This window comes from Bombyx mori, chromosome 23 (assembly GCF_030269925.1).
Source record: "Bombyx mori chromosome 23, ASM3026992v2".
Taxonomy (NCBI): domain Eukaryota; kingdom Metazoa; phylum Arthropoda; class Insecta; order Lepidoptera; family Bombycidae; genus Bombyx; species Bombyx mori.
Genome location: NC_085129.1, coordinates 17,078,771 through 17,099,021, shown reverse-complemented (window position 1 = coordinate 17,099,021; position 20,251 = coordinate 17,078,771). Strand labels below are relative to the sequence as shown.

The following is a 20,251-nucleotide window of genomic DNA, read 5'->3' as shown; positions in this document are numbered from 1 at the left end:
TCTGCCTACACGAGCCATAAAAAAAATTAAATACAAAAAAGTTCATAAGGCACCCTACCACAATAATGAGCGCGTGGTAAACAATACATCTAATACAGGTCCTAAGGGGGCTGACCCTCAAGATATCAGCGGGGGAGACAGTGGCCCTAGTCGGTTCCTCGGGCTGCGGTAAGTCGACGCTGCTGCAACTCCTGCAGAGGATGTACGAGCCCGAAACTGGACGAGTAGTTGTTGATGGCCATCCCCTAAACAAACTTCATCTGCACCATTTCAGGAAGAGCATAGGTAAGTCAGATTTGGTTAACTATTGACACTGTCCAAAAAGATAGATTGGAAGACAAGTAGACCTGGTGTCAGATGGTTACATTCATTCACTTTATAGCTACATGTTTATGATAAAAAATAAATTGTTGTTTCTATAATTTTTTCGGGATAGATCCTTTTTGCAACATCATTATTTCCAAACCGAATTAAAATGAGAAATTGCAGCATGAAACTGACAATGAATTTTAGCTCGTAAAAGCTTGTTCTGATGTAGCGAAATGATGATGTTGAAACGTATTTCATGCTAGCTCACAACTGCCGTCAATAACTGGACAAATCTATAAAGTTTTAGTGCATTGCATGAGAGAATGTTTTTTTTTGAACCTATAAAGTCTAGAAACGCAAATCACTATGATAAATTTTAATAATATCCACAAAACCTTTGCTTGATTGGACATTAGTCATTTAAATTCTCAAATTTGCTTTCTGCTATCAGGCGTGGTCGGCCAAGAACCAGTGCTCTTCTGCGGAACGATCAGAGAGAACATCACTTTCGGGATGGACGACGTCACAGAGGAACAGATGATCGAGGCAGCCAAAACTGCGCACGCGCATCAATTCATCACCAAACTCGCAAATGTAAGTACAAATGTGCTTATAAGCTCTAAGAGTTCTCGGTATAACATGATCGCATCTAATTCCGTGTCATGCAAGCTGATTTAGAGGTATTGACTAGGGAATGGGTTCACCCAGTACACCAGCATAAAGCTGTATCGTAAGGTCGTTGGGATTGAGCTTCAGTATGCTTCAATTACACCAGCATAATGCGGTAAGCTGTATAGTAAGGCCGGCTCTGTACCAGATTCTTGCCCATTGAGGACGCGAACCCTGTTCAAAAGGTGGAACAGGGCACAGTGGGCGACGGAATCAACATTGTGATGTCTTGTCTTTAAGCTGCGATAATAACTCACCACCAGGATCCTGTTCACCTACTTACGCAAATAAATACACCAATCTATGCACTAGCTGAGCTAGTTGTTTTTTTTTCTGCTTTTTTATGAGAATGTCTTGTATTATTGGCAATTTGGTTTTGAATCGTTTTGCGATTATCTGCATTATACTATTATTTGACGGGTTCTTACCACGATTTTTAGATTTCACGAGTTCCAGTGACTGTTAGGCATCGAATTCCAGTAGGAATACACCAATAAACTGACTAGAATAAGGTCAAATAAATGTGTCCACTCCAATATCCCTCAGTATTCAGTCTACCCGTGCTTGTAATAGGCCCAAACAAAGTATGACCATGGCACTTACAACAGGCCCAAGTTCAGAAAATTCGTCAGCATCATCATCATCAGCCTGTATCTCTCCACTGCTGGACGTAGGCCTTTCCCATTATGGTGATAGGAGAGATGTGCTCTGCACTAAACGCTTCACTTTCCCCCCTTTGCCTTTTCATGAGTTCTGTCTCATGCGAGGTTTGGAGGTTGGTTGTTGAGCGACCGGAGGTTTGAATCGGTTCGACTCTGACATGCTCTGCCCGCCATCCCCAGTGAAGGGTGGAAGTCCGGCGATTTCTTCCTAACCAAAAAAAAAGGCTTCTCCCATAATCCGCCACAATGAACGGTCCCCGCCTTCCAAATCCAATATTCTCCAGCATATCGCCGCAAGTCCTCGGTCCACCGGGCAGGAGGATCAGGCGGGGAATTCGTGTAAGGTGATAATAATGATACCAACCCGGTCATCGTTCTCGCCGAACCCGACGCTTGCGACGAAGGGCTCGACGAGTAAATTAACCCACAGACACAGCCCACTGAGTTTCTCGCCGGATCTTCTCAGTGAGTCGCGTTTCCGATCCGCTAGTAGATTCTGCGAAACACGGCTCTTGCTAGGGTTCGCGTTAGCAACGTCTTCAGGTTTGAGTCCCGTGAGCTCACCTACTAGCTCGGTGAATCTAGGATAACCCCTCGAGGTTACTATAATAGGTAGGAAAAAAATAGTTACCAACTTCTTAAATAATAATGTATTTAAGGTTTTTCTAAGTAACGGATCGATTTTGTATCAATAACCAAATCCTTTACTCCAGGGCTATGACACCATGCTGGGAGAGCGCGGCGCTGCCCTATCTGGTGGACAGAAGCAGAGAATCGCGATAGCACGTGCCATAGTCAGACGTCCCGCTGTCTTGCTATTGGACGAGCCGACTTCTGCGCTAGACCCTGCTGCTGAGAAACAGGTAGGAACACGATCAGAGAGATTGATGGCGAATGTGATTTGATGTTGCTATTGGAGGATTGGAATATTGCAATAATTGTTACGTTATAAAACTCATTGTAAAAACTAATATCAAAAAAAATCTAATATTAAAAAAAAAGAAAAAGAAATGCCCGCTGAGTTTCTTGCCAGTTCTTCTCAGGACGGAGACTAGTTTTTGTGAATTGGCGGTAGTTCTTTTTGACGTTCAACAAGTACTTATGTACTTTCATTTATGTTGAATTTTTTTTTTTATTTCATTTGATTTGATTTGATTTGGAGCCATTTTGACTAAATAACCACCCTAACTGGGCTGCCAGTAATAGACATTCACTTTAACCATCAAAAAGTTTGCATGTAAGCACTGTTACGTGCTGGGGTTCGGGATAAATAAATGTTCCACCAAAGTACAACTTAAAACTGTATTCAACACTTAGAACACTTGAGTCGACTATTATCAAAGCCGGCAATGTGACTTTTGGACAATTATTGGTAAATCAAAAAAACGAACGACTTTGTATTCCATTGGCAGTCACAAAACTCTTCTGAACGACATCTTAGATAAATAACAGGTTAAGTTAATACTTTATTTAATGCAGGTTTTGAACCGTATTCTTTGAAGGAGACGATTATATTCAAATCAATCTGTATTCACATATCAATAACATTTTTTTGTTCAAATGCACAGATTGCCACCTTTGATAATAGACGACTCACTTAAAACACTTAACAAACAATTCTCAATTCACTTCTTCCGCTTCGCTTCAGGTGATCCCTTCGCTGTTTCGCTTCGAGTAGTTCCGATTACTAACTGACTGCGTGCCATCTCTAGATGGCGTTACTCTTACCGGCGTTACAGTACGTTAGCGCATCGCCGAACCGAAAGGGTTGAGAACCACTGTATTAGCCACTTGTATTCTGATTGGTTGTTGTTTTTTGCAGGTCCAAGCAGCCCTGGACGCAGCTAGTAAAGGGCGCACCACACTCGTAGTCTCGCACAGGTACAGATGAATTCATTTTTAACAACAACAATAAACCGGCTTAGGTGAAATTAGGCTACGATTAGCCTAAAAGATAACATTGTGTACTCATAACAAGCGATGCAACTGTACCATTGTTCGAATCCCGCAGGCACCTACAATTTTTTTTTGTTTTTCCAAGAAATATCAAAATTAGCATAAACGTGTACAAAACTGCCTAATATGTAAGTATTGGTATTAAAAATCAAACTGCTAACGCTTATAAGTTATTTCTTTAGGGCCCTGACGATTCTTGATTACAAAAGTTCACAAATTACAGACTATCGACCATTGCAAATGCTTCAAAGATCGTCTACATCGAACAAGGATCCGTGTTGGAGCAGGGAACTCATGCGGAACTGCTAGAGAAAAAAGGAAATTACTGGAAATTGCTCAACGAAGATCTGACTAGCAAGTACGTTAACTTTTTCAAGCTAATTCACAAAATGAGGAGATTCTCAATTCGATTGTTTTTTTTTATGTGTACCTTAACACTTCTTTTTAGGTTAAACGATTTGGATAGGTACCACCACCCTGCCTATTCCTGCTATGAAGCAGTAATGCGTTTCGGTTTGAAGGACGGGGCAGCCGTTGTAACTATACCTGAGACCTTAGAACTTATATCTCAAGATGAATGGCGGCATTTACATTGTATATGTCAATGGACCCCAGTAACCGTTTAACACCAGATGGGCTGTGAGCTCGTCCATCCATCTCAGCCATAAAATAAAGCTCTGTCTCTAATATGTTCACAGAAAGAGCTTGAACCTTGGAACTTGCTTAGAAAAGATTAACAATATCCTGACTTTAGGGGTTCGGTCTAAACCATTTACTGGCTTTCAGGAGCATAGCAGCCACGTTATCAGCGGCCGGAAACGATGATGACGACGAGGTACTAGAGACTGTTGAAGAATGTCGTTTCCGAAGGTCCGTCAGCAGACAATCGATGCATCGAGGTAATATTTATTATTTAACGTCATCTTTTATTTCTATAAATGGATGGATGGGTGAGTCCATAGACTAGCTATTGCTAATTGTTTGCTCACACCACTCCATGCGACTTTGAAGCATGAGGTTGATGTCTCTTCCGGAGTAAAAGAAAATATATATTTTAGAACACGCTGTAGTTCATCACCCATAATAAATATATGATCATAAGTGAATATTTACAGAATCTATGAATCGGAACCACTTCGTGCGGGGCAGTCGCCGATTGAGGTCCATCTCATCGGCCCATCTGCCGGTCACCGCTGTGCCCGATCTCCTCAACTACGTGGTAAGCAAGTTCGCGGGCTTAATTTAATAAATCATGCAAATATTGTGAGGGTTTTCTTTTATCTAGATCAAGCTTTATTATTTCTTATTATTTCCACGACAGCAGATGAGCTCACAACCCAACTCCTGGTATTAAGATATTACAGCCTATACGTCGCAACTCGCTTTAACAAGGAATCCAAGTGCTGATGACACAACAGCTGCACCACTCTTCAAATTAGAACATGTTTGTGGCTGATGGTACTCAGCACCTAATCGTAGTAGACTGGTACAATCCTAAGAGAACGTTGCGGCGTATTCTTTGGTAATTCCTTAATTCGCCTCATGGAACCATTGAGACTATATTGGGTGGAGATACTCTAGACGCCACAGCATACAACCAATTAAAACATGCAAAGTGTTTGTTCATCTTCTTTTTCATTCGCAACACTGAACATTCTCGACACTCGATAGACATCTTCATTCGTCATCATCATCATTCTCCTGCCCTTCTCCCAGTCACCTGGGGTCGGCGCAACATGTTTTCTCCTTCCATACTCTTCCATCAATTTCAAATCAAATAAAAAAAAATTTTCTTCGCTCACTCCCCTCTTAGCCATATCGTCTTTCACGCAATCCATCCATTTCTTCTTAGGTCTACCTCTTCTTCTATATCTTTCCACATTTATAGTTAACATTTTCTTACCAACCTCATTTTCATTTCGTATCATCCCATGTCCATACCATCCTAAACGCGCACTTCTCAACTTCTCTGTCGCAGGTGCTACTTTCAGACTTCCCCTAACATATTCATTCCGTATTCTATCCATTCTCGTTACTCCACACATCCATCGCAACATTCGCATCTCTGCTGCATGCGATCGCCAATCGACAGATATCCTTCATTAGCTTTCTATATTCAAGGAACCGGAAGAGACGGAAGACGAATCAGTCCCAGAGGTGTCCAGCTTGGCGCTGATGAAGCTGAACGCTCCGGAGTGGCCGCTGCTGATGGGCGGTGGCGTCGCCTCATTCTTGGTCGGTTCAACGATGCCGATATTCGCTTTGCTCTTCTCCAAATTATACGGGGTGAGTATTTTGAATAAGTACCTAACTAATTCGAAGCATAAAGGTTCTATCTCTTCTCGTTGATTTTCAGTATGGACACCTTCTTCGTGCGACATCATTATTGCCATCGTCAAATTTATATCTTGAATCATTGTATTTTATGTATTTTAATATACTCAATTACTCACGGCCCACCTGGTGTTAAGTGGTTACTGGAGCCCATAGATATCTACGACGTAAATGTACCACCCACCTTGAGATATAAGTTCTAAGGTCTCAAGTATAGTTACAACGGCTACCCCACCCTTTAAACCGAAACGCATTACTGCTTCACGCTAGAAATAGGCAGGGCGATGGTGCCTACCCGCGCGGACTCACAAGAGGTCCTCTCTTCTTCGTTGCTTTCTTCATTGCTGAAAGTCGTGTCCCTGAAGCTTGACCGTTGCCTGTCTCGTGAGCGGTTTCCATATCGTCCGGTCCTCAGCTACTCGAATGGCGGTTGCGACTGGCAACCCAGTTAGAGCGGTTACTTGATCACACCAACGGCTAGGTAATCGGCCGCGGGGTCTCTTTCCTTCTACTTTGCCCGTTACAATCACTTTGTCCAAGTTATCTGACTGTCGGCGAGCAATATAACCGAAGTAGCTGAGGATCCTCTGGTAACAGATTGTTGAGGGCCTGACTCGGATGCGAAGCTAATCCAGGATAGATTTATTTGTCCTCTTGGCCGTCCACGGAATTCGGAGCATTCGTCTCCAGCACCAAGAGGTCCTACCACCAGTAATATGTCCATATGGATTCGTACCCTGTCTTTATTGTGGGTTAGGATGGGATTTTATTGCAAATTGGATCTAATTTTCTTTTGAGAGTTTGGAACTTAACATGACGTGTTGGTATGACGCATGACGGACCAATCCGACCGCGCTTTTCGCACATTAGGACATTCATTTTCGCTTCGAGAACGTTCTCTTTGCACGTGCGCGTCTGACTGTGACCCTTCTCCCGTAGATGTTCGCCTCTGATGACACGGACGCGATCCTCGAGCAGTCGCAGCTGTATGCGGGACTCTTCGCCGGAGTCGCGGCCGCCTGCGGGATCGTCAACTTCCTCCAGACGTGGCTCCTGAGCAAGGCCGGCTCCAAGCTCACCGACAGACTGAGAGAGCACAGTTTCAGGAACTATTTGAAACAGGTACTTTAGATGTTAGATGTTTCCCTAAGAAAAGTTGGTATTGATGGACCTTTTTCTTATTGCTTAAATGGGTGGACGCGCTCATAGCTTACCTGGTATTACGTGGTTACTGGAGCCCATAGACATCTACAGCCTAAATGCGCCACCCACGTTGAGATATTAGTTCTAAGGCCCCAGTATAGTTACAACGGCTACTCCACCCTTCAAACCGAAACGCATTACTGCTTCACAGCATAAATAGGCGTGGTGGTGGTACCTACCCGCGCGGACTCACAAGAGGTCCTACCACCAGTAATAAACTTTTTGGCACGTAAACAGTGATGATGTAGGATCCTCTGAGAGATGTTGCTTCGTTTTCAGGAGCAAGGCTGGTTTGACGAGCAAGCTAATTCTGTCGGGGCTCTCTGCGCCAGACTCTCCTCTGACTGCGCTGCTGTACAAGGAGCTACAGGTAATGCCGACATCACCACTTCAGCTGCGAATCATCTTTTTTTTTATTGCTTAGGTGGGTGGACGAGCTCACAGCCCACCTGGTGTTAAGTGGTTACTGGAGCCCATAGACATTTACAACGTAAATGCGCCACCCACCATAAGATATAAGTTGTAAGGTATCGGTATAGTTACAACAGCTGCCCCACCTTTCAAGCCGAAACGCATTACTGCTTCACGGCAGAAATAGGCGCGGTGGTGGTACCTACCCGTGCGGACTCACATGAGATCCTACCACCAGTAAACACAAGTGTTCACAAACTTCTTTTTCCAGGTACCAAATTGGGGACGGTGCTCCAAGGCGTGAGCACGATGGTTATCGGTGTCGGACTGGCAATGGCATACTCGTGGAAGATGACATTAGTTAGCCTGACAAGCGTTCCTTGTGTGAGTACTCATTACAAACTTGAATTGAGAGTCTTCGGCATACAGCGGCTTGGCCGATGACAATAAGCAGCAATGACAAATAATCCTCCTTCTCCTCCTTACGTCGATAATCCTCAATGCTAAGAATCATGGCCTCGAAGGGCGTCCACGCTGGTACTCATCAACTTGGCTTTGGTCTCGGCATTCCCATTGACAAATAATCCTCCTTATCCACCTTGCGTGGATAATCATCTATACTGAGGGTTGTGATCACATTTAATTACTTACTCCTGGATTATCCTGCGCCACTCCTGCTTATCCTCGGCTGTGTGGATAGCAACGTGGACAGAAGTGTCGATATTATTAGCGTATCTGATCCGACCAGCGGTTTGGGCTTCTGCCTTTGGGCCTTCTTCCGTATACCTCGCTTGTTACCAGCAGCTTCTCGAATACAACAAATAACTAATGGCGACACTTTCCAAAATAATTCCATAGGTCCAAATTTGTTTTTAAGCAATCGCAGTTCTAATATGTTGACTAGGAGATGTATGGAAATGGTAGTGCAAGGTAGAGGGGGAAGAGGTCGACCGAAGAAGACACGGATGGAGTGTGTGAATGACGATATGAGAGAGAGAGAGAAGAGTGAGTGTTAAGATGACGGCTGATAAAAGAGAATGGAAGAGAAAAATTAGCTGCACCGACCCCATTACGAGTACACACAATAAAAAAAATCTTCTATTGTATATTTTCACGTTTACTGTCATTACATTATTTCGGGCGGTTCTAATACTGTATAGGTTCTGTAGCATAGTTATTGGCTTTTTAAAAATAATGTATTGGTCGGCTCGCCTTATTTGATAGAAATGATTAACGAACAATATTATAAAAATCTAGAAGAGTTCGGATAGAGCTTCCGCACGCTACGATGGCTGATCAGAGATAGGGCGAACACTTTTTTTTTACCTACCTGTGCTGATAGCCTTGAGAGGCTATTTCAGCGTAACCTTAACTAGTAGGTGAGCTCACGGGGCTCAAATCTGACGACGTTGCTAACACGAACCCTAGCAAGAGCCGTGCTTCGCAGAATCACCGTTAGTGGAACGGGAGGATCCGAAATGACATGGAGCGATCACGACGAATGCTGCTCCTTAAATAGGCTGTTACAGTATTGCTACTGGGTATTTTAATTTAGTTCTTCTAATAATTAAACAATGTCGTCTATTAAACACAAAACAGGTCATGGGCGCCATCTATCTCGAAGGCTACGTGAACAAACGCACCGAAGAGAAACAGAAGAAAGCGATAGAGCACGCTTCGCGCGTCGCCACTGAAGCAGTACTGAACGTGCGCACCGTACAGAGCCTGGGTGAGTACTGATTAATTTTCACATTAGACTCAGTGTTGCCGTAGTAAATAATTAAAAAGTTACCGAATTTTGAGAAGTATGATTTCGAGAATATTCCACAGTTGAATAACTTTTTTTTCTTATTTGTTACAAACGGGTTTAATGCCTCGCATCTCATCTAGTGTTGTGTGGTTTTTATTCTGAGTGTCAATTTAATCGGGTCAAAGTGAGTATTTGGCTTAGTCTCTTGCAGGCAACGGTCGTGAGTATACATACATATATCGAATGATGAAAGGCTGTTTGGTTTAAGCGATATTTCGCTTAATACGCGATATTTATCTTTGTAATTAAAGATCCATTTGATTTGGTATTAGTTTCAACGGTTCGATTTTTTTTTTAATTTAACTTCAATTACGTTCACCCCATTGAAATAGCTGGAGAAGTTTTTTCTTATGATATGTTTTTTCAAATGTATAAACTTTAAACGGCCGCCCTCTTGTAAAGTTGCAAAAAGTAGCTCAAATGAAATAACCTTTCACCCCTCGAACTATACTAGTTTCCGCTACCGCACATCAATCATATCATCTAGTATTTAATCAGTAATAGTCTACGTTTGTACTTGTGTAATGAGGCAATGTCTTTCGGGCTATTGATTTAAAACATTGCATATATTGACTTCCACGATGAAGGAGTAACATCGTGTAGTTAATAAAAGTTAAACCCGCAAAATGATAATTTTGGTAATTACTGGCGGTAGAACCTCTTGTGAGTCCACACGGGTAGGAAGCAGTAATGTGTTTCGGTTTGAAGGGCGGGGCAGCCGTTGTAACCATACTAGGTCTATCTCAAGGTGGATGGTGGCATTTACGTTGTAGATGTCCATGGGTTCCAGTAACCACTTAACAGGTGGGCTGCGAGCTCGTCCACCCATAATTCATGTTCATTAAGATTAGTTTTTAGTTTTCTTAATGGAGTCCGTTTGTCTGGTAGGTGTGGAGCTGACAGTCTTGGAGAAGTACGAACGCGCGCTGATGGGGGGTGGCGGTAGAGGGGGGAGTGGCGCAATGCGAGGCGCGGTGTACGGGGCGTGTCTGTGCGCACCTACGCTCGGTTACGCCGTGTCGTTAGCCTACGGAGGCTATCTCATCGCAACCGAAGGCCTGCACTATGAATACGCTATTCTGTAAGACTTATTCTTTAGTGTTACCAATTAAAAAACTTTTAATATCGTGTAGTGGAGTAGGACGACATGTGAGTCCGCACGGTAGGTACTACCGCCCTGCCTATTTCTGCCGTGAAGCGGTAATGCTTTTCGGTTTGAAGGAAGCCGTTGTAACTATACTGAGACCTTAGAACTTATATCTCAAGATGGCGGCATCCACGTTGTTGTTGTCCATGTACTATGGTTTATTTTTTCCTACCCATTCTAGTGACCTTGGCGTGTCATGCTAGATTCATCAAACGAGTAGGTAAGCTCACGGGGCTCAAACTCGTTGCTAACACGGACCCTAGCAAGAGCAGTGCTGCGCGGAATCTACCACCGGATCGGAAACGCGATCCACTGAGACGACCTGACGAGAAAATCCGTGGGCTGTGTCTGAAAGAAAACCGTGCCTAAATAGTTAAATTAATAACCATTTAATTCTTAGGGTGTCCGAGGCGCTGATCTACGGAGCGTGGATGCTGGCTGAAGCGCTCTCATTCGCGCCAAACTTCGCCGCCGCCAAGCGCTCTGGGGCCAGGATCATTAATGCCCTAGCCAGGGAACCGAAGATCGTAACTGAACCAACAGCGAAGGATGAACCAGCATGGGTAAGTTACGTGGGATCAGTGTGCTTAGTGCATGCTTTTTAACGTTCTCGAAAGCGTAAAAGTTAACTCAAATTTGTATGGAGTTGGAACGTTTGTCTACGTTTGCCGCTAGGGGCGCTGTTCCAACTGCATACAAATTTAAGTTAACTTTTACGCTATCGAGAATGTTAGAAAGCACACAGATCGGCTCGTCTAATGGTCAGTGACCCGGATCAGAGTTAGTAGCTTGATGGGAAATTTGATATTTCGTTTTTCTCGTAAATGAGGAAGGGACGATTGCCTCGATATAGTTGAAACCTGGATATAATTTTTATAAGGGACTTTATTTTTTTTAATCCTTTAATTGTTTCTGCAAAGTATTTCAAAATAAATTCAGCGGTTTAAGGATTAAAAAAGGAAAACAAATTGCGTAACGATATTTTTTTTTGCCGAACGTCCGCCCTGGTCATTCACGTTGCAAATTTTTTTTATTGCTTAGATGGGTGGACGATCTCACAGCCCACCTGGTGTTAAGTGGTTACTAGAGCCCATAAACATCTACAACGTAAATGCCGCCAACCACCTTTGAGATATCTCATATGAGTTCTAACGTCTCAGTATAGTTACAACGGCTGCCCCGCCTTTAAACCCGAAACGCATTACTGCTTCACGGCAGAAAAAGGCAGAGTGGTGGTACCTACCCGTGCGGACACACAAGAGGTCCTACCACCAGTAAGATACCATTAACAATACCAACTATTAACAAATCTTGTTCCAGACCGCGAAAGGAGAGGTTAACTTCTCTGATTTACACTTCAACTATCCAACTCGGCCTTCAGTGCCGGTCCTGCGAGGCCTGAACCTTCAGCTCAAGGCCGGGCGCACTGTAGCGCTCGTCGGGGCCAGCGGCTGCGGGAAATCCACTCTGATGCACCTTATCATGAGGAGCTATGACCCTACTAAAGGCAAAGTTGTGAGTACAAGCCGTTACGTTACGTTATTTAAACCTGCCTTCGTTTTCTATCCCGCTCGCACGCAATTGTTTGCTGTGACGTTGGAAAGAGAGGGAAGTCGGACTAACGACTACCCGCGCTTTTTGCTTTTTTCAATCAAGCAATTTTCGCTCCAGATTCCTGCGTTTTGTTATTGCACTTGTATTTGTTTTTTGTAACTGATAAGAAGATTAATTAGTATGTAATTTTTACTGTAAAGCAAATAGGTATGTCAGCTTAATATAGAATCATAGGAAATAAACCTTTGTTTGTTCGTTTACAAAAAATCAGATTGGTGACAGTGCATACAGAATGCGTTAGAGAATTAAACAGTATTTCGTAACACGGTTTTGTCGATTCGTCCTGTATTATGCTCATTAAAACTCATGTCTCAAAGTGGGTGACGGAATTTACATTGTTGATATCTATGGGCTCTGATAACCAATAAACACGAGGCGGGCCGTAAGCTCGTCCGCCCATCTAAGCTATAAAAAAGTATCTATATATCGGCGGGTGAAAGAATATTTAGGTTAAGCGAAGCTTTTGCAACTTTGCAAGAGAGCAATTGAAAGTTTAAAATTTGAACTAATTAATACGACATAAAAAACTTCTTCGGCTATTTGAATGGAGTCAACATAATTGAAGCTCAATTAAAAACATCGAATTCTTGATGCTAATACCAAATAAAACAGACCTTTAATTACAAAAATATATGTCGCGTATTAAACGAAATGACGCTTAAAGCAAAAATAAATAAAAGCAAATAATTAAATAAAAAAATTTAAAAAAATAGGCTTTCACCCCTCGATATATAATGCGGAATCAGAAATGGCTGACTTTATAAAATAGTTTTGGTTGGCCTTCAGAGACGATAACAGTTTCCTTTATTTCTTTTTATATATAATTATTTTGTTACTCTCTTTTGTTGCGCAATGGAGTGGCATATTCCCTAGGTGAATAATCTCCTTAAATAAAGAAAAAACAAAAACCTCTCGATATAACGGAATCTTTGAGTGTCATTTTAGCCGACTTTAAGACATTCGATTAACTTGAAAATGTGTACACCCATCAAGAGCTGACGACGGTACAATTATTTCATTGATTTATCTTTACATAATATATTGACAAGATAAACAAATGAAGGTAGGATTAAAAAAATTACACATAGTATTAGGTTTTTATATTTTCGACTTAAACACCTGGTGCTTAGATTGTGTATTTCTTGACAGGAACTAGACGGGAGAGATATAAAGCGCGATCTTTCGCTGCCCAGTCTGAGATCGAACCTGGGACTCGTGCAACAAGAACCAGCGCTTTTCGAACGTTCAATCAGGTAATTAATTAATTAAGCAAACGCGACCTTCCTTAAGGGCTCTGTCCCAGCGTTCAATAAGGTAATTGACTCAATAAACAACTCCAAATTCGCAGGGTTTTTTTGCTTTGACAGGTGGACGAGCTCACGGCCCACCTGGTGTTAAATGGTTACCGGAGTCCATAGACATCTACAACGTAAATGCGGGTACTCACCTTTAGATATGAGTTCGAGGGTCTTAGTATAGTTACGACGGCTACCCCGCCCTTCAAACCGAAACGCATTACTGCTTCACGGCAGAAATAGGCAGGGCGGTGGTACCTACCCGTGAGGACTCACAAGACGTCCTACCACCAGTATAGATGGCAAACAACTAAATGACATTCTCCGGGTTTTGGAACGTATGTTCCTAACTTAGACAACTAAGCGATGTATATATGACCCGTAATCGAATAGTGTTTTTTTTAACACATGCTTTAATTACCTTAGTATACTTTTTTGTACGTAACAGAATCTTTGAACCTCATTCTCACTGAATTGAGGACATCCTATCAACTTGAAAATTTGTAACAACTATATAACTAAAAATATATGAAAGTAATTGTTTGAAGGAACAATCTCTATATATAAAAATGAATTGCTGTTCGTTAGTCTCGCTAAAACTCGAGAACGGCTGAACCGATTTGGCTAATTTTGGTCTTGAATTATTTGTGGAAGTCCAGAGAAGGTTTAAAAGGTAGATAAATATGAAAATGCTCGGAATTAAATAAAAATAACAATTTTGTTTTTCCTTTGATGTGTCCCCCGTCGGTCTTTTATTTATCGATTGAGGCACTACGAAGTCTGCCGGGTCAGCTAGTAAATTATAAAAAAAAAGCAACCAATACACATAGCTTCGCCCTCATTTTCGAACTCGTCATCTCCAACGAGGAGTTCGACGTGTGAACTAGTCTATAGACATAGCCCTCTGAGTTGTCGCCAGATCTTCGCTCAGTGGGTCGCGTTTCCGATCCGTTAGTAAATTCAACGAAGCACTGCTTTTGCTAAGGCCAGTGTTAGCAATTCTCTCAGGTTGAGCCCGTGAGGTCACCTACCGGTCCGCGTGAAGTTGGAATAGCACCTTAGGCTACCAACGATTAGGTAGGATAAAAAAATCAAAATTGTTTCGCCCCTCGCGCTCTCATCAAAAAGACCAAATTAACCTTTATCAACTTTTTTTTAAGGGAAAATATTGCATACGGAGACAATTCACGGGATGTGACCTTGGAAGAGATTATAGACGCTGCGAAACAAGCGAACGTACACGGTTTTGTGGCGGGCTTACCTTTGGTGAGCATAAGCATATTTTCTAATAAATTTAACGTTGTGCATCTTCGACATCAAATTGCCAGATTGAAATTTAGCGAACCAGTTCTGGTGCTGGTGTACTGTCAACACACCTTCTCCATATACATCGATCAATTTCTTTCTGGCTTGAACAGCATTTTTACCCTTTCTGTAGTAAAACAGTAAGATATGCCGAAAATGCTGCTTATCACTCTCCACATTTAAAAGGGCACCAACCAAAAAGTACTAGCGTAGAATTAATTGGATTTTTTCAGATACAAGCCTTGCTATATGAGCTCTCAAAGCATATAAAAATTATACGGCTTAAATGTGAGGTTGCGTGCAAAAAAATTCAATTAAATCCTCTGTCGGGAAACAATGAAATTACTTTCCGAACAATCTATTATTTATATATATATAAAAATACATGTAGGTGGAATTATGGAATTAAAGAAGTTTTATGTCAGTTGGGTGATCTAATAAACACGCGCTTTTTAATTTAGGGCTACGAAACGAAGCTGGGACAAGGCGGAGCTGCTCTGTCCGGGGGACAGAAGCAGAGGATCGCGATCGCAAGGGCCTTGGTACGAAACCCGAGGGTTTTGCTACTGGACGAAGCCACATCAGCCTTGGATGCTTCCAGTGAAAAGGTCGGTAAAAGTAATTACTTACAGGTTTTTATTTATTGCTTAGATGGATGGACGAGCTCACAGCCCACCTGGTGTTAAGTGGTTACTGGAGCCCATGGACATCTACAACGTAAAGACCAACTTTGAGATATAAGTTCTAAGGTCTCAGTATAGTTACAACGGCTGCCCCACCCTTCAAATCGAAACGCATTACTGCTACACGGCAGAAATATGCAGGGTGGTGGTACCTCCCCGTGCGGACTCACAAGACGTCCTACCACCAGAAATTACGCAAATTATAATTTTGCGGATTTCGGTTTTTATTACACGATGTTATTCCTTCGCCGTGGAAGTCAATCGTGATTCGAACGCCGATGCATCGCTACATACGAATGCACCGGAATTATTATCCTTTAGGCCACGACGACTTTATTTGACGTACCGTCATTCGGGCATTCCCGGTTTTAATAGGGGGTGATGACGGCTGTACAGTTGTTCAGTTTTGCTAAAATTGTGACTTCAATCTCACGTGCGTAGTATATCGACTAACCAAAAATTGATGATTTTAATGCCGAAGTTATAGTTTTGTGTCTGGAAACACGATTATATGTATTAAATGATATTAGCTATGTCTGTGATCTATACAAGATGCTCTGTTCTTCTCAAAAAAAACGAGTTACTCTATATCATTATCCGCTACACTTCGTTCCACAAAAGTTGCCGGATATTGTTTCTGAAATATTCTAATTTAATGAGCATGTTGAGCACTCTGAATCCAAACCAGCCTTTAAGTTTGGTAGTTTTGACATACCTTTTTTTTGTTTATTTTATAATAATTATTATTTTTATTTTATTCCAAAATTGTAGTGATTGCTATTGTTAAGTTATGGGTTTTATTTAATTTTGAGATTCTATAATATGAAATGTTATTGTTAATGAATTGTAATATGGATGCAAAATCTGAAGTAAATGAAGTAAATGAAAAAAAAAGTTATTAGTAATGGGATAATTCAGATTGTATTAATATATTATTTGTTACAGGTGGTGCAAAGCGCTCTGGAAGTCGCCGCCAAAGATCGAACGACAATTATAATAGCTCATCGACTAGCTACGATCAGACATGCACACACGATATGCGTGGTCGAGAACGGTGAGTGAACTAAAGAGCGAGATGGATTACTCACTGAGTTTGTCACCGGATCTTCTCAGTGCGTCGCAAATTCGATCCGGTGGTAGATTCAGCGAAGCACTGCTCTTGCTAGGGCTAGTGTTAGCGAATTATCTCAGGTTGAGCCCGTGAGCTCACCTACTCGTGCAAAGCTGGAGTAGCTCTTTAGACTACCAGCGAATAAGTAGAGAAATAAAATAGAAAGAGTTGGGTAGAGATTCTTTGAGTACCGCATGGTGTGAGTTCGCGGCTCATCTGTGGTTTTTTTATGGTCGGCCATTGTTCAGGCAAAGAGAACGTAGCCCATACAGCCGAAACTTATTCAACGAAATGAACTGGTATTCGATGAAGTGAGACAAAATAGCACACCTTAGGTGTTAGATGAGATTAAGTCAAATCTCTAAGGAATTGTTTTAAATTTACGGAGAGTCTATAGGATTGATTGGATTTACCCCAGAAGCCACGTCTATCGATGTTGTTTTTATTTAACTACACTTGTGCACATTCACAGATGCTAAGCCTTAAGAAGTATTAAAATCTAAAAAACAATGAATTAAAATAATTCACAAAGTTGACACTTCACGTTCCCGCCAAAAAGTCTGTCACCACACATCCTGTTACGCAAAACCCGTTGCTTCAGACATTAAGTTAATCTTACCTACTTTAATTGGCTACTACAACACTTATTAGACTTCAACCTCGTATCAAGTTCCTATAGTATAAACATTCAAGTATGTGGGCTTTGCTAAATAACACAACTACACAATGAAAAAAAATAAAAATGTCAACTCATTATTTTATTTTTTAAGGGATTTTATGACCTGGTAACGAAGACCTTGTTGATGTCATGTCTTATTTTAATTTATATTCTTATTTTTATGAAAAATTATAATATGGAGTGAAATAAAATGAAATAAAGATGATTAATTTAAGACATTAATCAACTGGTATGAAATGAAATGAAATAAGATGAGATGATATGTGGTGATAGTGCTCTGAGGAATTGTTCGAGATGATACCGGCATCTCGTTTTTACCATCGCACCGCCCGCCATCGGAGTAGAGTTCATCCGTACTACCTGGAGCCACTGCGGTCATCCACAGTGCGTTTCCAGAGATCTTTTTTGCCACGTACCATCCGGCTATGGAATGAGCTCCCCTCCACGGTGTTTCCCGAGCGCTATGACATGTCCTTCTTCAAACGAGGCTTGTGGAGAGTATTAAGCGGTAGGCAGCGGCTTGGCTCTGCCCCTGGCATTGCTGAAGTCCATGGGCAACGGTAACCACTCACCATCAGGTGGGCCGTATGCTCGTCTGCCTACAAGGGCAATAAAAATAAAAAAAAAAAAAATATGGGACGAAATATAATCTCAGTAAAATGGTGGTCATTTACTGAGATTTTTTCAGTGGATTTTTTGGAGGATCTCGAGAAGCTTCGTTCAGCAGCTTTGTTTCATTTTCCGACATTTGTGCACTTTCACAGATATTAAACAGTTAATAAACCACCTTTATTACACATTTAAACCTGAAGAAACACTAAACAGACAAAATAAAACAAATCACACAACTTCACTCCTCGCGTTCCCGCCAAAAAGTCAGTCAACTTATTACTAACATAGCTACCATACATCATAAAGATATTTAAATACACGCGTATACTAAACTACTTACACGTGAGACTAGTCGATATTTGAACATTTGATTTTTGTTCTACACAGGAGTCATAGCCGAAAGCGGATCACATGACGAGCTGGTCCGAAAACGTGGACTTTACTGGGAATTATTGCAGCAGCAAGGACCCTCGGAAGCGAAAGCGTGACATTGACTGTCATAAATAGATTTAAATAGAATATTATTGTAATAACAATGCTGTTATAGTTGAATCTACATCAGGAAAAGTATATAGCAGTAACACATTAATTTATTAAATCCGATATCCTTAAAACTTGCACAACTTAATATTGTTTTCACTGCACTTTCACAGATATTAAACAGTTAATAAACCACCGTTATTACACATTTAAACCTGAAGAAGCACTAAATAGTCAAAATAAAACAAATCACACAACTTCACTCCTCGCGTTTCCGCAAAAAATTCGGTATTATTAAAAAGAAAAAACTTAACCTAAAAACGAATTTAAAAGTCATCAAGTTTTTTTCTATTTGGCTACGAAAATATTGTGATATCTATAACTTATAACGCTAACAATGAGAATCAAAGTGACTTCGCTACTGTCTCATAGTTTTATTAACTCTTTTTTTTTTAATGAGACATTTTAGGTTATATTCATTCTGTTCTTGCCATAGTTTAAATTTGTAATGAATAATTTTAAACTGTAACCTTAAAAATTTATAAATTTATTACTTACATAAAATTATCCTTAGGATCCTATTTAGCTTTAAAATTAGTATTAAATTCGGAAATGAAGTAACTGTACACTAGTAATTTTAATATAAGTACATCGACAACTGTGATTTTTTTTTAAAATAAATTAAGTACATTTAAGTTATAGGTTAAATACTAGGTTAATATGGTCGATATTATGCGCATCAGAATTAGTCTGATATCGTATCTTGCTTGAGTCTATTCTCGAGTGTTAATATTTCGCATCTTAATATTAATTTAATGGCATTGTTAAAAACACTGACGATTTTTTTATGACGGCGTTTGGATCACTTGCTGATCTAAAACGCTAATAAGGATAAATATTACGTTGTGACATTAATGAATTGAGAAATTTGACATTTGCTATTGAGACATGAGACATTAATTTTCTATAAACTATTTTAATAAATCTCAAAAATCTTATCGCCTTTGTAATTTATCACTGCGTAGCAGGAAATGTTTTAATTCAATTTTATTAATAAAAAGGACATAAAAAAAACACGTATTTTATTTTAGATACGTTCTACAATCCTTCTCAGCTCATAAGTTACGTACTATAAATAGGCTTTGGTATTATTCGTGCTGGATCGGTACAAGAGTCAACTTCGGACCTTACTTCCGGCAGCGTAGTTTGAAGTGTGCACTTGTGCTTAGTGCGAGTTCTTTAACGTTCTCGATAGCGTAAAAGTTAACTGAAATTTGTATGCAGTTGGAACAGCGCCTCTAGCGGCAAACGTAAACAAACGTTCCAATTCCATTTGAGTTAACTTTTACGCTATCGAGAACGTTAAAACACTCGCACTCATATCGAGTTGATACAGGTCACATATCGAGTGTAGAAGTGAGGGAAAACTCCCTTACACAGGGGTATAAATCAAAACTGTCTAAAAACTATGAGCAGCAAAATAGGAACTCAAAAGCTTAAGTGGTGTGATATTAGTTTAGCAGTTATTTTTTATATATTTTTTTTATTGCTTAGATGGGTGGACTAGCTCACGGCCCACCTGGTTTTAAGTGGTTACCGGAGCCCATAGACATCTACAACGTAAACGGACCTCGAGACATGCGTACTTGTCTCAGTTTTTACAGTACAACGGCTGTCCCGCCCTTCAAACCGAAACGCATTACTGCTTCACGGCAGTATTCTATCAGCCCGCAGACGCCCACTGCTGGACATAGGCCTCCCCCAAGCCTCGCCACAAAGACCGGTCCTGCGCTGCTTGCATCCTGGTTGTTAGTTCATCTTGTGGGAAACCTACCCACGCTACGGCTTTCAGTACGCGGTCGTCACTCAAGAACTTTTCGGCCCCAATGGCCATCCGTTTTACGAGCAATGTACCATATGTACAATGGCAGTTGTAAACGCAATTAACTGTAGGCGGTTTTAGGAAAAAAA

General features: G+C 41.1%; 1 protein-coding gene across 1 annotated transcript in view; it reads left to right on the top strand.

The window, feature by feature from the left end:
• The window catches only part of LOC101738993 (multidrug resistance protein homolog 49), a 53,164-nt gene extending 34,225 nt beyond the window's left edge, over positions 1 to 18,939 (top strand). The window contains exons 9-28 of the mRNA XM_012694385.4: positions 99 to 285; positions 761 to 903; positions 2,354 to 2,503; positions 3,463 to 3,521; positions 3,820 to 3,954; positions 4,383 to 4,495; positions 4,712 to 4,815; positions 5,718 to 5,882; positions 6,870 to 7,052; positions 7,413 to 7,503; positions 7,816 to 7,928; positions 9,144 to 9,273; positions 10,243 to 10,435; positions 10,902 to 11,064; positions 11,822 to 12,016; positions 13,265 to 13,368; positions 14,571 to 14,676; positions 15,177 to 15,323; positions 16,344 to 16,452; positions 18,188 to 18,939. Of these exons, the coding sequence (XP_012549839.2) occupies positions 99 to 285; positions 761 to 903; positions 2,354 to 2,503; positions 3,463 to 3,521; positions 3,820 to 3,954; positions 4,383 to 4,495; positions 4,712 to 4,815; positions 5,718 to 5,882; positions 6,870 to 7,052; positions 7,413 to 7,503; positions 7,816 to 7,928; positions 9,144 to 9,273; positions 10,243 to 10,435; positions 10,902 to 11,064; positions 11,822 to 12,016; positions 13,265 to 13,368; positions 14,571 to 14,676; positions 15,177 to 15,323; positions 16,344 to 16,452; positions 18,188 to 18,288 (2,691 nt within the window). The 3' untranslated portion in view covers positions 18,289 to 18,939. The remainder of the gene's footprint in view (positions 1 to 98; positions 286 to 760; positions 904 to 2,353; positions 2,504 to 3,462; positions 3,522 to 3,819; positions 3,955 to 4,382; positions 4,496 to 4,711; positions 4,816 to 5,717; positions 5,883 to 6,869; positions 7,053 to 7,412; positions 7,504 to 7,815; positions 7,929 to 9,143; positions 9,274 to 10,242; positions 10,436 to 10,901; positions 11,065 to 11,821; positions 12,017 to 13,264; positions 13,369 to 14,570; positions 14,677 to 15,176; positions 15,324 to 16,343; positions 16,453 to 18,187) is intronic.
• Positions 18,940 to 20,251: the final 1,312 nt, after the last annotated feature.